The sequence below is a fragment of the Sorex fumeus genome, unplaced genomic scaffold (genome assembly GCF_029834395.1).
Source record: "Sorex fumeus unplaced genomic scaffold, SorFum_2.1 ptg000034l, whole genome shotgun sequence".
In the NCBI taxonomy this organism is placed as follows: domain Eukaryota; kingdom Metazoa; phylum Chordata; class Mammalia; order Eulipotyphla; family Soricidae; genus Sorex; species Sorex fumeus.
In genome coordinates, this window is record NW_026606091.1 from 23497108 (window position 1) to 23515058 (window position 17951).

The 17951-nt window shown below is 42.2% G+C and overlaps 1 protein-coding gene across 1 annotated transcript in view; it reads left to right on the top strand.

Moving 5' to 3' along the window:
* Positions 1-17951, top strand: part of UBE2R2 (ubiquitin conjugating enzyme E2 R2) — an 84051-nt gene that overhangs the window by 36632 nt on the left and 29468 nt on the right. Inside the window, exon 2 of the mRNA XM_056117005.1 lies at positions 11946-12032. Coding sequence (XP_055972980.1) covers positions 11946-12032 — 87 coding nt within the window. The remainder of the gene's footprint in view (positions 1-11945; positions 12033-17951) is intronic.

The following is a 17951-nucleotide window of genomic DNA, read 5'->3' on the forward strand; positions in this document are numbered from 1 at the left end:
AGTAGCAACATAAATATTCTTAATTCTAATATTAAAATGCCTGAAATTTACATTTTATAGTTCAGTAAGTGCACATTTACAGCTCATATATAATTTTATTTGTATTAAGCTATAATAGCTAATAAATTAAACTTTCTGCTTGGGAGTTTTAATCAGTAGAGATGCTTAATTTCTTGAGTTTGAAAGCCTGTAGCATGTATTTTAGTCATTACTACAAATAGCCGATCACATTATTCTTCATGAATTGTTAATACATGCCACAGGATTTCAACTTTCAAAACTTGTACTGGCTGTTGGCAGAATCTTAACTTGAGCAAGTTAATAAAAAAACATGTTTTGCTTGCTTTTGCTGTCAGGTTGGAAACATATCCTATAGCAGATGTGGGCTGATGACATAGCAGAAAACCCAGCAGTGGGAGTGTCCTCATTTCACTCTGACTCCAGGAACTAATCCAAATGCAACAGTAAAACACTCAGCCCAGCTATTACCAAGTATAGTTGTGTTTAGGACTGGGATACTTTTTTTTTTTTTTTTTTTTTTTTTTTTGTGGGGCTGGCACACCCGGGGGTGCTCAGGGCTTGGTGCTGGCTCTGTACTCAGGGATCATTCCTGGTAGTTTGGGGGAGGGGCGTGTGCTGGGATGCTGGGGATTGAACCCAGGTCATTGCATGCAAGGCAAGCCCCTTATCTTCTGCTGTTTCTCTGGTCCAGGGATGCTTTTTCTTACCATAGTTATTTGCTTGTTAGTAACCAAATATACCGGGGATAATTGCTGTGCATTTCACTATTATTTCTGTTTTTTTTTTGTCATGACTAAAATTTCATATGAAAATATATGACAAAAATTGATGCTGACATTGGGAGGTTTTCAAATTTTTGTGCCAAGCTAATGTATACTTCTTTTGCATTTTTATGTTAATATGTAAAAGTTTTGGTTTTGCATCTTAGCATGTTTGGAATTTCATTTATTTATTTTGCCTTTCATTTATTTTTGGGCTTTGGGCCTCACTCGGTGATGCTCAGGGTCTACTTCTAGCTCTGGACTCCTGTTTCATATTTGAAGGAGAGTAAAAAGCCAGAGAAAGAGTAAAGAACACATAAGTCAAGAAAACTTTGAGAGGAGCTAAGGAGAATGGGCAGAAAGACATCAGGAAGCAAATTAGTCCAAGAAAACAGTAACAAACAGGAAAACACTTACCTTAGACACTAGTCAGACACTTATCATAGTTTGAAGATAGTCTGTTCTTCAATAGGTCTTGTGCATTTGTGGCATTTTGGAGAGGGGCCACACCCAGCGATGCTCAGGGGTTCTGGCTCTGCACTCAGGAATCAGCTCCGGCAGTGCTCAGGGGATGATATGGGATGCCAGAGATTGAACCCAGGTCAGCTGCGTGCAAGGCATATTCCCGACCTGCTGAGCTGTCTCTTCAGCCCAAACATTTGTGGCATTTTATAACAATTATGAAATGAAGTGATGTAGATAAGGCTTAGTCCAGTGCTTCTACTTGACAAGACTTTATTTTGTTGTTATTGTTGTTTTGGGGCAAATCAGGAGGTGTTTAGGGCCTACTCCTGGCTCTGTACTAAGAAGTTACTGCTGGTGGTGCTTGGGGGACCATATGGGATGATAGGGATTGAACCCTGATTGGCTGGTGCAAAGCAAATGCTATACCTGCTGTACTATTTCTGTGATCCTCGAGCATTGCCATTTTGATGTTAATACTCCCAATCCATGATCAGGGAATGTGTTTCCATTTCCTTGTATCTCCTCTTTTATTTCTTTAGTGTTTTGTAGTTTTCTTTGTTTAGGTCTTTAGTTAAATTGATTCCTGGGTACTTGATTATCTGAGGCACAGTTATGAATGGGATTTTTAAAAAATTTCTCTCCTATTTCTCTATTTGCATATAGAAAAACCATGGACTTGGTGTGTTGATTTTGTAGCCTGTCACTTTGCTAAATAAGTTTATTGTTTCTAGGAGCTTTTTTTGTAGACGTTAGGGCTTTCTAAACACAGAACCATGCCATCCACAAATAGTTTAAGCTTCACTTCTTCCTTTCCTATCTGAATGCCCTTAATGTCTTTTTCTTGCCAATTACTGTGGCAGGTACTTCCAGTACTTGCTATATTGAATAGAAGTGCAAGTTTGTCTTACACTTAATTTTAAAGGGAAATCTTTTCGTTTTCCCCCATTGAGTATCGTCATGTTTGCTGTCAGCTTTTGGTAAATGGCTTTGACTATGTGAGGAAAGCTCTTTCAGTTCTCATTATATCGAGAGTTTTTATTATGAATGGGTGCTAGATCTTGTCAAATGTTGATGTAGTTATATGATTTTTATTTTTTCTTGTGTTGATATGGTGTATTGCGTTGACTTCCTTGTGTGAAGGCATCCTTACATCTCTGGGATGGATCCCACTTGGTCATGGTGTATCTTTTTGATGAGTTGTTGGATTCGATTTTCTAGTATTTTATTGAGGATCTTTGCATCTGTGTTCATAGGGAATATCAGTCTTTAATTGTTTTTCTATCTCTGCTTTTGCTATCTGCTTTTGGTAATGTTTGCTTCATAGAAACTGAGAGTGTTTCTGTTTCTTCAGTTTCCTGAAAGATCCTGGAAAGGGTTGGCAGTAGCTTTTCTTTAAAGGTTTGGGAAATAACTCACCAGTGAATCCATCTGGGCATGGGCATTTGTTTTGGGGAAGATTCAAAGATTCTTTCTTACCAAATTTTAGTAGACCAATAAATGAAACCAATCCACCTCCCTAGTTGTTCCTATTTGTTTTGGGGTCATAGTTGACAGTGCTCAGGGCTTATTCCTGACTGTGGCCTCAGAGATTTCTTCTGGTGTTGTCCCAGGGGCCAGATAGGATAGGATCGAACCCAGGTGGGCTGCATGCCAAGCAGGCACCCTACCGACTGCACTAGCTCTCCTTTTCAGTATTTGAGCCAAAGCAAACAAGCAAACAGAAAACCTAGGAGCTGTTTGTTGCTTCCATAAATAAAGATCTTTGTTGATCACTCCATTCTTTCCTAGAGCTGACTGCTGATCTTATTTAAGGTTTTGAGAAGTGTGGAATTTAGATACTGGTGGATTTTTCACAGCTCGGATGGGTTGGTATTCAGAAGTGTGTTTGTTAGTGTGCCCATTTGGCTTTCAAAAGCAAGGGACTTTCACTGACTGGCTTCCCAAAAATCACAAGGTGAGTTGTTTAAGTGAGTTTTAAATTGGTTTGGGGGGCCCAGAGAGAAGGTCAACAAGCTGAACACCTGGGTTTGCTCCCTGGCTCTGCCAGGAGTAGCCTCCTCTCAAGATCACTGTGCAGGGTGTGCCCCTGCCCCCACCCCATTGGCTCTTGGTACTTAGCTATAGAACTGTCAAGTACTAATTACGTAGGAGGTCTTTTTGTTTTTTGTCTTTGGCTTTTTGGGTTGCACCTGGCGATGCTCAGGGGTGACTCCTGACTCTGCACTCAGGAATTACCCCTGGTTGTGCTTGGGGACCATATGGGATGCCGGGGATCGAACCCAGGTAGGCTGTATGCAAGGCAAACACCCTACCCACTGTACTATTCTCTGGCCCCTACATAAGAAGTTTTAAATGGGTTAGTTGGCATCATGACTACAGAATTACCACTTTTTTTTTTTGCTACTTTTTGTTTTGTGAGAAGAGGCTTATTCAGGTCTTCACTGCTCCCAGTGAGTCTTCATCTTTCCCTCCTCCCCTGTTACTGGGCATTGAGCCCAGTCTCAGATGCTTTGCCACTGTGCCACATCCCCTGCCAGTTGATTGTTCTAAAAGATGAAGGTTGATCTTTTTTCCTTGAAAGTGGGATCTGATTTACAGTTCAGGTATTCTTGAGCATATGCTTTCTTCCATCCAAAAGGAGAGTTATTTTCCTGACATTCTTGAATTTGTCCCTATTTAGTTGAAATGTTACCTTTATTCTAAACAATTATGTTCTAGGCCATTATTTCCTCTTGTAATTATAACTTCATAGCATGTGCTTCTGTCTGCTATGGTAAATTCCCTCCCTGTTATTGGGGGGAGGGTTTAGGCCACACCACAGGTGCTCAGGAGCTATTCCTGGCTCTGTGCTGAGGACTGACTTCTCCCTGGCAGTGTTCAGACACGGGGGTGGGGGGGGGGATCGAACCGTTTCAGTTGCTTGCAAGGCAAGTGCTTCACCTCCCGTCCTATTTCTCTGACCCCCAATTATTTTATATGTGTTTCATCAAAACAGTATCATTTTCAAAGATTTTCTTTCACCTGAACTTTATAACCACCTTACCATGTTCCATTGTTCACTTGGTTAATACTGGCATATTGAGGCCTAGAAATACTGTTCATTGGTATGGTATTGGCCTTGAAATCGTGAGCTTATGAGTTTGATCTCTGGAGTTGCCTCACATGCCAAGTGCAGGTGGCCTTGCCTTTTGTGATTCCCTCATCCCAATCAGAGGGTGCAGTCTCTGATGCATAGCAAGAGTGTTCCACCTCTTCTTTGCGGCAATAATACCATCAGTCCCAATAAGAGAGCAGAGTGGGGGAAATGGTGGTATCTCTTTCTGCCGTACTGATATGATTATGTTGGTTATAGGAAGCTCTTGAACAGTTTTAAAATAGTAATTTGTATGGTCAAGGATGTTGAGGAAAAGTGTCATTTCATAGTGGTGAGAATATAAATTGGTGCAGCCTCCGTGATTCTATAGAGATTTCTTTAAAAATAAAAATGGAAATATATGATTTCACATTATCTCTACTGAGTACTTCCCTGAGGTTATGAAACTAATTCAAAAAGGTGCTTGCATCTGTTGTGTTCCTAGCATCTTTATTCACAGTAGCCAGACATGAAATGAGCCTGACTGCACATTAGCTAATTACTTGAACTCATAGCAGTTATGCTCAATGGAATACTGTTCTGCTACTTATGCACAGTGATTGGAATGTGAAATTTTTTTGTTTGTTTTTGGGCCACACCTGGTAATGCCCGGGGGTTTCTCTTGGCTCTGTGCTCATGAATCACCCCCGGCAGTGCTCAGGGGATCATGTGGGATGCTGGGCATCGAATCTGGGTTGGCCACGTGCAAGGCAAGTGCCTTACATGCTGGACTATTTCTCCAGCCTCAAGGAATTTGAGATTTGTGTGTGTGTGTGTGTGTGTGTGTGTGTGTGTGTGTGTGTGTGTGTGTGTGCGCTTTTTGGATCACACCTGGCGATGCTCTGGGGTTAACCTCCTGGCTCTACACTCAGGAATCACTCCTGGTGGTGTTCAGGGTACCATATGGGATGATGGGGATCGAACCCGGGTTGGCTGTGTGCAAGGCAAACGCCTACCGACTGTGCTGTTGCTCCAGCCCCAAGGAATTTGAGATTTTAATGTTGAGTGAAGTAAGTGAAAAAAGTTCCTATGTTTCATTCATATGTTGAAGATAAATCAACAGATGAACTGAAAATACGACACAGCTCCTATACTTGGTGAAAATTATGATGGTTATTAAATGGAAATGATAGGTGGGCAAGAGGAATGGATAATTTATATCAAAACAAAAATAATTATGATTGTTAAGACTTTCAGAAAGCTGATTCCGTTAAGATCGAAGTTCTTCAGTTTTCTTAGAATCTTTCCAGTTGACTAGTTTTCTAAAGCTAGTATTAAGAGGAGGTGAGTAAAAGAAAAAAAGTAGTAAAAATGCACCGTCTATTCAAGGTCTCTTTAGTTTGAAAAGTCTGTTGTTTTCTATTTCCTCAGTATCTACTTGCTGGGACTGGAGAGCTGGTTCAGTGCAGAGACCTGCATTGCATAGTCTCTCCAGCACAAGCACGGAGCTGTTAATACCACCTGGATATGGCCCCCAAAACAAAACAGAACAAACAAAAAACTTAATGACGGAGGTGGGGGTGGGAGGGGTGGGAGGTTTGCTCCCAAGGCTTTATACATCAAAGCATGTTCTTTTTTTTTTTTTTCTTTTGGGTCACACCCAGCGATGCACAGGGGTTATTCCTGGCTCATGCACTCAGGAATTACCCCTGGCGGTGCTCGGGGGACCATATGGGATGCTGGGAATCGAACCAGGGTCAGCTGCGGGCAAGGCAAACACCCTACCCGCTGTGCTCTTGCTCCAGCCCCCAAAGCATGTTCTTGATCCCCGAGGTATATTCTAAACCTTAATGCTTTTGTTGTTGGTCGGTGGGTGCTCCTAAGCAGTGCTCAAGGGACAGCCCCTGAGAACTCTGGGATGTTGCCCTCAAAACATACAGAACAGAACAAAAACATATTACTCAACGTGTGCGTTACTGCTGAGCTACATCTCTAGCCCCATTGACCTCTTGGGAAATACCGGTTCAGTATTTGAAGATTGTCTGTTTGGCTCCCCCCCCCTTCTCGTTATTAGATTGTAACTGTGGTTGTTGGGAGACCACCACAGGGATTAGCTACTGCTTCCACCATATCCTGTCAGGCCTGACGCGAACATGACCTGTGAGACTAAACCTTGATCACTTTGTTCAGTTGGTGGTTGCCAGGTTTCTCCTCTGCAAAGTTATTATTTTTTCCTTTCCATACTCTATTCTTAGGAATGAGTCATTAAGTCAAGCCCACACTCATGGGAAGGGAATTTAATTCCTCCTCCTGAATGGGATATATCTACATACATTATCTGAAGTACTGCTTAAGGAAGATTTGCCCCTTCTCATAGTTTTCATTTTATACGTAACATTAAATTAATATGTACACTCGGTTTTTATATTTTGATTTATCCGTTACTGTGAGTTTCAGGTCGTTAGGAGCCATTTCAGATTGACTCCTGGATTTCTGACTTGCCCCTTTCTTTCTTAATCATTTTCTAACTTTGAAGTGTTACGAGATGATTCAGGCTCGTGGTTTATTTTCTGTGTTTGTTTGGGGGCCACACCCTGCTGTGCTCAGGGCTTACTCTTGGCTCTGTGCTCAGGGGTCATTCTGGCAATGCCCAGTAGACCAATGCAGTGTTGGAGACAGTTGTGTTGTTCAAAGCAAGGGCTTTAGCCTCGGTATTAACTCTACACCCTGATCCAGGCTTCTTTTGTATTTCTTCTGTATCAGGTCTAGAATCAGTAGTCCTCCAAAGAGTGCCTTGGTTACTTTTGTTGGAGAATGAGTTTTAGAAATCATTAGAAATACAAAGAGCTGTACTTCTTGGAGACTGGCTTCTTTCTACATGTCTAATGTTTTTGAGATTCATTCATATTGTAACATTTATCAGTCCTTTGCTCCCCTTCTTTGCTAAATAATATGACAATGTGTGGATAGATATATCACATTTTGTTTGTTCATTGCTCAGATAATTGGCTTTTTATATTTCTGTATTTTGGCTCTTACACTTCTCTGGATGTTTGAGTACAGCTTTGGTGTATATAATATTTTCAGTTCTCTTGGACATGTACCTAGTCATGAGCTTGCTAGGTTAACTTGGGAACTGTTAGACATGTAGTTCTCAAAGTGGCAGTGTCATTTTGTTCTCCAACTAGCAGTGTTTAAAGTGTCAAACTTTTCGGACATACACACTTTTAATTTTGTTCTTTAAAAAATTGGAGGTGGGGGGGCAGAGAGATAATAAAGTTGTTCAAAGTGCTCACCTTGCGCGTTGCTCACCTGAGTTTGATCCTTGGCACCATAAAGGGTCCCCTGGGTAACCACAGGATGATACCTGAGCACAGAGCCAGGAGTAAGCCCTGTGCACTACTCCCATGTGACCTGTCTCCCCAACTTTTCTGTGTTTTTCTTTTGTTCATTTACTTTTGAGTTCTCTCAAGTGGTGTGGAGTACTTTGGGCTTCCTGGCTGCATAGTTGAAATTGTGTGGCCCTAGGGGTTGAACCCGTCCGAGTTAGCTGCATACAAGGCATGTGGCTTCCTTAATATTCCCGTACCATCTCCTCTTTGACCCTTTACTTTTTTTTCCTAAATCACTAACTCAGACCTGCTATTTATGCTATCATGTTTTTTCCATTTCTTTCATTGTATTTTCCGTGCCATTGTATTTGCAGTTCTTTAAACATGTTTTAACATCATTGATTTAAAAAACTCATGTAGGGGCTGGAAAGATAATAAGAGACTTGCTTTGCACACAGCCAACCTGGCTGGAGCGATAGCGCAGCAGGTAGGGCGTTCGCCTTACACGCGGCCAACATGGCCGACCCGAGTTCGATTCCTCCGCCCCTCTCGGAGAGCCCCGCAAGACCGAGAGTATTCGATATGCCAGATACAGTAACAACAAAGTCTCCAATGGAGACGTTACTGGGCCCGTTCGAGCAAATCGACCATCAACGGGAGGGCCTTTACCTTTAACCTGGCTTAGATTCCCAGTACCACGTATGTTCCCCTGAGCCCTACCAGGAGTGATCCCTGAGCACAGAGTCAGAAGTAAGCTCTGAACACAGCTGGATGTGACCCAAAAAGCAAAACAAAATTTTATCTGGGCCTCCAGGTTTTTATTACTCCCAACTGGCTTCCCCCAATATGGGCCACAATTTTTTTTTAATATGTTAAATGATTTTTTGAAAACAGGTACCCTTTTTTTTTTTTTTTTTTTTTTTTTTTGCTTTTTGGGTCACACCCGGCGATGCACAAGGGTTACTCCTGGCTCTTTACTCAGGAATTACTCCTGGCGGTGCTCGGGGGACCATATGGGATGCTGGGAATCGAACCCAGGTCGGCCGCTTGCAAGGCAAAAGCCCTACCCGCTATGCTGTCACTCCAGCCCAAAAATAGGTACCTTTAAAGAATATAGTGTGGCAATAGGATATTTAAAATTTTTTTTTGTTCAGTTACTGTGAGTTACAAAGTTACCAAGCTATTCATGAATGAGTTTCAGGCCTACAATGTTTCCTTCAACAGTGTCCACTTCCTTCCACCAGTGTCCCCAGTTTCTCTCCTGCCCCCTCAGCCCAGCCTGCCCTGCATGCAGTAGACACTTCTTTATACCTTCTTTCAGTGATCCGTGCTCCTCCAGAGTGACCGCTCCTCCCCACCAGTGTTGTGTCCACTGCCCTCTTTGGGCATTCCTTATTCCCCTATTGCTTTTCTCAGCGTAGGAGAGACCATGCTGTGTGGATCCCTCTCCCTCTGACTGATTTCACTCGGCTCGATACTTTCCAGATGTGGCAGCAGTTGTATGACTTCATCTTTCCCTGTGGCCCAGTTGTTGTATTCCATTGTTATGTGGACCATAGTTTCTTTATCCAGTCATCTCTTGGACACAGCAGGATATTTTTGTTGCTCCTTGTGATTGTGTCCTTGCTTACTGATATTCATGACCTGATTCTGTAATGTCTATACATATTATTTGTTTCTTATGTCATGTCTTATACGCGTTACATATGAAGTCTCTACTTGGCTGACATAGCAGTTGGTTAGATCTTCTTGGTTTCCTTAAGCTAGTAACTTGCATGGGTATAAAAACTTTGGTTATGAGTACAAGCCATATTTTTTTATATGGCTGCAAGAAGTTTGTGTGCCTATTAGGGCATGCCTTTAATACTCCCCTCTTGTGCTCATCTACAAGTTTATCCAGAGCTATTAGCTTTGGGCCTCCCAAATGTGCCTCAGATTTCTTTTAGAAGGCATATGTATAGTCTGATGTTTATTTTTTGTAAAAAATTTTTACTTATTTTTAATTTTTTATAATTTGTCCTTTTAGATTCTTAAGAATTGCTAGAGTCCTTGGGGGCATCTTATTTCCCAACCTTACATACTTTGGGGGGGGGGGCACGGCAGTTTGGGCCACACCCAGCAGTGATCATGGGTTACTCCTGACTCTGTGCTCAGGGATCACTCCTGATGGGTGTGGGAGACCATATGGGTTGTTGGGGATTGAACTTGGATCAGCCATGTTGCAAGGTAAATGTATATCCTCTGTAATATTGCTTTGGTCCCCTTATTATTATTATTTTTTTAATCTGTTGCTTGACCTAATTAACAGATTTGAAGGGATACAGTTGCCTATTGCAGTTTCCATTAATCCCTTTGGAAAATTATTTTTATATTGACAGAGTCTGAATCAGGTCAAATTTTGACATTGTTGCAAATTAGTGTCTCTCAGGTATAGGTTTTTTTTGGAGGGGGGTCACACCTGGCGATGCACAGGGCTGACTCATAGCTCTGCACTCAGGAATTACCCCTGGTGGTGCTCAGGGTTCCATGTGGGATGCTGGGAATCCAACCCGGATTGGCTGCGTGCAAGGCAAACACCCTATGAGTTGTGCTATTGCTCCAGCCCCTCAGGCATAGGTTCTTCAAGAGTTGGTCATGACCCCATAAGGAGTCATACAACTGTAGGTGTGAAAATTTTATTTAAATTTTTGTTATTTATTACTGAATGTTTGATTATATATTCCTGGGGCTGTGCAAGAAAATTCTTTGAAGCCCTTAACTTTTTTTTTTTTTCTTTTTGGGTCACACCCGGCGATGCACAGGGGTTACTCCTGGCTCTGCACTCAGGAGTCACTCCTGGCAGTGCTCAGGGGACCATATGGGATGCTGGGAATCGAACCTGGGTCAGCTGCGTGCAAGGCAAACGCCCTACCCGCTGTGCTATCTCTCCAGCCCCAAAGCCCTTAACTTTTTAAGCTGTCACTGTCGCTGTCACTGTCCTCCCGTTTTTCATCGATTTGCTCGAGCGGGCCCAGTAATGTCTCCAGTCTGAGACTTGTTGTTACTGTGTTTGGCATATCGAATACGTAATGGGGAGCTTACTGGGCTCCCCAGGAGGGGTGGAGGAATCGAACCTGGGTCGGCCAAGTCGGCTGGGTGGGCCACGTGCAAGGCAAATGCCCTGGGCCCACTGTGCTATCACTCCTAAAATCAAATAATGACAATTCCTTGAATGCTCGCTTTGAATAAGTTCCAATCCGTTCTGTAGCTGCTGTTCTTCATATGAGCTGTTCTGTTTTTGTTTTTGCAGGGGCCACTCCGGGTGGGGGCCATGCTGTGCTGGGGATTGACCTCAGAGTTGTTATTTAGTTTTTATTTTCCTTTCCCTTTGCTCTTGGTTGCAGTACATCTGAGCTGTTACTGATAAGGCTATCTTGACTGCCGAGCAGGGCATGAGCTATGACTAGTTAAAAAAACACCGTGATGTTCACTGTTCTGACTAATGGTCAGCTTTCTTATTTTCTAGAATTTTGAAGTGGTTGGTTCTTAGAATTTCGGCCAGTTTCCTGATTGGTTTTATTGAAGAAAGAATGTTTGAGGGTCCTGATTATGATTCCTGTCACTTCCTGATTCCTGTTTATTGGTGCTGATTCTGATAGATAAACCTTTTCTGAATTTCTTTTTGTTTTATTTTGCTCTGTTTGTTTGTTCTTGAACGTAACACCTGGTGATGCTCAAGGGGTTACTCCTGGCTCTGCACTCAGGGATTACTCCTGGCAGTGCTTGGGGACCATATGGGATGCTGGAGATGGAACCTTGGTTGGCCTCATGCAGGGCAAGCGCTTTACCTGCTGTGTTACTGCTCCAGTCCCTGGATTTATTTGTATTGAAATATAGGAGACTGTTAAGGACTCTAACTTTACTGGTATTTATAAGAGCACAGGAGAGGAAAACAACCCAGATATCCCTTGTATTTTGGGTGGGCCCTCATGAGTAGTGCGAGGGAGACCTAGGAGCCACAGAGAGATGCTCAGTATATGTCCAGCGAGGTAGTGCTGTGAGGGCCTGCTGTGCTGGGGGCCTCTGGGACCACATCCATCTGTGCTCAAGGCCTTTTTAGGTATATACCCATCAAACCAAGGCCAAGTGCCCTAGCTCTCCCCCCCGCCCTCCCCCGATACTGCTCCCCTGCTGTATATGAGCTATTTCATTCCAGTAGTCTGTTCTATAGAAGGGCGTTTGTTTCGCTGGGACGTGATTAGATAGATGAAGTACTTACAATCTTACTTATTGGCATTCTTTTTCCCTTTCCAGGCACATATTAAATTTCCTATTGACTACCCATATTCACCACCTACCTTCAGATTCTTGACCAAAATGTGGCACCCCAACATTTATGAGGTAAGACATGTCTATCAAATTTCTCTGAAGATATGTATTTTTAGATACAGTCCTTTAAAAAAAATTTCACCCTGTATATCTCACTCTGCTGTGATAGTGTGTAACCACAAAGGAGCATTCATAATATCGGTCAGGAATCCCTGCATCTGAAGTAGAATCTTCCCTTCAGCTCAAAAGAATTATGTGACAGTGCTGAGACTTACAGAGCGTATTTATTTCTGCAAGCCAAAAGGAAATACTCTAGTGGGGGGAACATTAGACTATAAGGGCAATAATTGGACATTTCCAAGATGGCTATCCACCTTTAGGCGAATTTTTATGACTTCTGGGGACAGGCTATGATGTGGGGCCCAGGTAAGCTGGGAGAGAGTGGGTTACGGTTTTTTAAAGTATTTATCTTACATGGTAAACTGCAGGGACAGTGGGTTAAGATTTTTTTTTAAATTTATTTTTATGTAGGAGTTCTGCTATTTATTCAGCCACTGATTAGCTGATTGAATTGTGCATGAACTCCACCTTACTTCTTTTTCCCATTTTTTATAATTTTATTTGTTGAATCACCGTGAGAGCAGTTTCAAAGCTTTCGGGTCTAAGTCTCGGTCATACAATGAAACACCCGTACCTTCACCAGTGCCCATTCTCCACCACCAAAAACCCCAATATACCTCCATCCCACACCCTCCCCCTACCTGTGGGGCAGATGATTTCCACATTACTCTCTCTCTACTTTGATCACATTCAGTATTTCGACACCAGACGAGTGGGTTAAGATTTTAAAAGTACTTATCTGGTTCTCCCTCCAAGCCCCACTCAGTGTGTGTTGGGGGGGAAGGAGTGTTGATTTTTTTTTTTAAGAGCACACTTTTGTTCCTGCATCGACTACACAATTTGGAAGCTGTGACATACCCTAAAAGGACTTTTGTACCTACTTGATAAATGTCAAGAGTTACTAAGAATTGGTAGTATTTTACTTAAGAAAACCAACACTTTCAGTAGATTCTGATTTAGTTGTTCAGGTTGAGGGTAGGTTTATATAATACCTGTATTATAGGTAATGTTAGTTTCAGGCTCTAATCCATTGCTACTCGTTGCTAAAATTTTAATGCAGCTTTTTGTTTGTTTTTGGCTTTTGGGTCACACAAGGCCATACTCTCAGGGTCTACTCTGAGGTCAGCGTTTGGGTTAACTCCTGGCAGCTCTCAGGGGATTGGGTGGAAATCAAATCTGGACCTACTGCACACAAAGCATATATTCCACTTGTTAAATACTTATGCATCTGGCTCCAATGCACATTTTTTTTTCCATTTTGGGTCACACCTAGCGATGCACAGGGGTTACTCCTGGTTCATGCACTCAAATTCTCCTGGCTGTGCTCGGGGACCATATGGGATGTTGGGAATCGAACCTGGGTCGGTCCGTATGCAAGGCAAATGCCCTACCTGCTGTGCTATCACTCCAGCCCCATGCACATGTATTTTTTAAAAAGTATTAGTCATTTAGAGCCAGAGAGAAAGTACAGCAGGTAAGGCACTTGTCTTGCGTGCAGTTGTACTGGGTTTGATCCCTAGCACTCCCAAGTCCCACTAAAAGTAATCCCTGAGTATAGACCCAGGAGTAAACCTTGTACACAGCTGGGTATGGCCCCAAAACCAAAAAAAAAAAAAAGTTTTGTTAGAGTTAATCAGATTTATTTGTGTATCTATTCTTTTTATTTTTGGGGGGGTGGTGGGGGTGCAAAATCAATTGTTACTCCTGGCTCTGCATTTAGTACTTACTCCTAGCAATGCTTGGGGAACCGAATGGGATGCCAGGAATTGGACCTCAGTTGGTTGTGTGCAAGGCAAGCACCCTACCCGCTGTACTGTCTTTCTGGCCCCTATTTGTGTACCTATTCTTGAACTTCACAGCAAGGGCCACCTGTTGCTGTGATCAGAGATTTAGTTTTGGGTGTGACCAAATTCATATGCATATTTAAATACATGTAGGAAAGGGTGTTCTCCCCCACGCCCCCTTCTCAAAAGAGAAACTAAATGAAAATGAAAAAGGAGTCAAAACAGTGAAGGCAGAAAGTATTGTTAGGTAATTAAAACCAAACTCTTCCCTCCCTCCCTCCCACCTTCCTTTCCTCCTCACTCCCTTCATTCCCACCTTTCTCTCTGCCTCCCTTCTATGCTTGGGGAGTCGTGTGGTGATGAGGGTTGCACCCTGGGCTCACCAATCTCCAACCCTTAGAGCCTCTCCCTGATCCTTCACTTTCCTTTTTACTTAGATAGGCTCGCTCTTTAGTTTTGCCTCTTAAGATTTCGCGTTGGATTGTTTCAAAATTAATTACTCAAACTCACAATTAAGTGTCAGCAGTAATACATACATATATTTTGGCGTGGTGGTGGCAGGTGCCACATCCGGTAATGCTTAGGGGTTATTACTGATTCAGCACTCAGGAATTACTCCTGGTGGTGATCAGGCCAGGTGTGTGTGTAGGGGTGAGCACCATGTGAGCTGTCGGTATCAAGCCCTGGTTGGTTGTGTGTAAGGCAGATGTCTTACCCACTACACTATCTCTCCAGCTTCTAATGCATGCATATATTAAAGAAAATTCTTTTCATGCGTTTTTATTTTAAAAAATAATGAGTCCAGGGAGATAGAATAGGGGTTCAAGCAGATACCTCAGTGTGCGGCTGATCCAGTTCTATCCCCCAGGCCACATGATTCCTCAAGTATTGCCACGTGTTTTCTTGGAGCCCTTGAGCACTACCAGGGTGTACAAGTAGTTCTTGGCACCACAGGATCTGAGCGCCACTGTATCCTCAGGCTTACATAGTAGATTACTGTCCCGGCTGACCAGAGATCTCTGGGAGTGGCCACTGGGTCACCTGAGTTCTGCTTGGGAGGTGCCTCACAAAAAGAAGAAAAAGTGATGTTGTAATTAGAAATTAAATTTAGTCAAAGACACTCTCTAAGACACTCTTTTCACATAAATTGACTTGCTGTTATGCACTTTGAAAATGAATTCAGACTTTATCAGAGTTTAACTTTTGAGGCCCATGTCACTTTTTTGTAGTTCTAGAGATTGGAATTCATGATTGGTAGTCATAATAGTCTTGGGGGAGTCTTTCTGCTGACCCACATACGTTGTTTATAGCAGATACAAAGGACCTCAATGTTAAATTGCTTATAGTCACCAGAATGTTTATTGAGGTGTTGTTTTTAGTAGAACTGGGAGAAAGAACGAAAGAATGGTGATTAAAAAGAGTAAAACAAAAATACAGATTTTTATTAAAATGCTGAAATATGAGAATTGATGCACTATTACCATATTAATTTTGTAATCATTAAAGAAATTATAAAGTATTAACTAAACACTATCCTCCCGTTGTTCATCGATTTGCTCAAGCGGGCCCAGTAACATCTCCATTTTGAGACTTGTTGTTACTGTGTTTTTGTTGGCAAAAAATAATTTGTCAGTTTATAAGTCACATGAGCTTTACATAGTTTTTGTTTTTAGTCCACATCTGATAGTGCTCAGGGATCACTCCTGGAGTTCTTTGGAGGACATTATGGGGTGCTGGGAATTGAACCCAGGTCTTCCATGTGCAGGGCAAGCACCCTACCTGCTGTACTGTGTCTCTAGCTCCTCCTTAGTTTTTGTTTGTTTGGTTTTTGGAACCACAGCTTGTGATGCTCTGGGCCTCTTCTGGCTCTCTAGTTCGGCATCACTCCTTACAATGATTGGGGACCATATGCAGTGCTGGGATTGAACCTGGGTCTGCTACATGCAAGGCAAGTGCCTTACCCCCATACTGTGTCTCCAGATCTCAGTAAAGTTGTTGAATTTACCTGTAAATGTACCACTGCAGCCCTAAAAATTAAAAGTTATTTGAGTGACTTTTATTCTTTTTAACATTCCCTTAATAGTTGATATATTTGGAAATTTAATAATTTCAGAGGCAGATTGGAGAACAAAGTACATTTAATTGATGAACTTATTTTCATCAATGATCATACTGCACATTCTCCTCCTGCCTCACAGTATGCTTGCGGGAGCTCAGAAATACTTTCCGGTCTAAGTGTTAGTATGTGCTCTTCAGTAGACAACCATTGAATCTCATTAGCTTGAAAATGAGTATACTAAAATGATACCGTCACTATAAACTTCCCTAACTATGTTAATTCATAATTTTAGTACTCTTTAGCATTTAAAACTTATTAGTGGACTAATTTGTAGCTTAGATTCTCCAAAATTGAGTGGAAAATATGTGAAAATTTTTAATGATGTTCCTTTTAGTTCCAGAGAATTACAGAACACAGTGTAATACTTTATTTAAAAAATAAGGAAGGGGCCGGAGTGATAGTACAGTGGGTAGGGCGTTTGCCTTGCACGTGGCCAACCCAGGTTCAATCCCTGGCATCCCATATGGTCCCCCAAGCACCTCCGGGAATAATTCCTGAGTGCAAAGCCAGGAGTAACCCCTGAGCATCGCTGGGTGTGATCCAAAAAGGAAAATAAAAACACAAAAAAATCCAAAAAAATAAGGAAGGTGGTGAGTTACTTGAAATGTGTTTATAAATATTTTTCTATATAATGCTCATAGATCAAACCCTAGGACTCATGTAAAGGAAGTGTTTTTTGTTGTTGGTTTTGGCAGTGCTCAGAGTCTACTCCTGGCTCTGTGCTTAAGTGCCACGTGGTGCTGGGGATTGATCCTGGCTTCACAACATGTTGAGCAGTCTTTCCGGCCCACAGGTTCTGTCATGATTCTAGACCCAGATATTTCTCAAAAACATTACATAAGTCTCTGTGGCCATCACCACTGTAAGGCTTTACTGATTTGGCTGCTATTCATTATTCACTACCTTTAGGAGATGATGTTTTAAATGTTATTGTTTTAACAATTAAAAAGAAACTTTTTAAATAAAAGACCTTGTTTTTGTTTTGTATTTTTGGGCCTCCCAGTCCTCAACCTGCATGTGCTCGAGAGATCAGGTTGTGGGGATAGAGCCAAGGTCAAAGCATTTGCTTCCAACCCTTGGAACTGTCTCCTGCTGCCTTTGAGGTACAATAAGTTGTTTTTAAAACTTAACTGGGTAATATTAAGAGATCTTTTTTCAATAAAACTGCCATTTATTTGGTTTATTTGCTGTCCCGTGGATCAAAGCCAAGAACTCACTTTATATATATATTTTTCAGCTATCTGAGCATCTCTTAGCTAGTCAAGTCAACACGCAAAAAAATCACCTCCACAGAACCTGGGGAGATTGCTCAAAAGGCAGAGGTCATGCCTGGTTTGCCTGAGGCTCTGAGTGCGGTTTCAGGCACTGTGAAACTGAACCACTCAACTTACGGCACTGCCACTGTGTACCTGTGAGCTCCCCACTTGGGAGTCCTGAACTGCTCGGTGGTCTAGTATTATTTGATAAAACTCTGGATTTCATTAGCGTGCGTGGTTATGTTCCTTTGCTTAACATAATTCCCAGTCTCCTTGATTAAATTATTTCACTGGTGGAACTGTCTCTGAAGTTCTGTAGTATTTTTGTGATTTCTCTGAGAATTTTTTTTTTCTGGCTTTTGGATCGTACTCAGCAGTTCTCAGGGGGAACATGTGATGCTAGAAATTAACCCCATTGCTCCGGCATGCAATGTATGTGTTCCAGCCCATTGCATCAATGGGAATTAAATTTATTTTTTGTTTTTGTTTTTGTTTGGGGGCCACACCTGACAATGCTTAGGGCTTACTCTGGCTCTGCACTCAGAATTATTCCTGGCAGGCTCAGGGCACCATATAGGTTGCTGAGGATTGAACCAGGGTTGGCTGTGTGCAAGGCAAGTACCCTACCCATTGTACTCTCCAGCCCCCAAGTTAGCCCCCATTTTTATTCTTTTCAGAGATGGACACTAGTTTGCAACTCTATGACAACTTG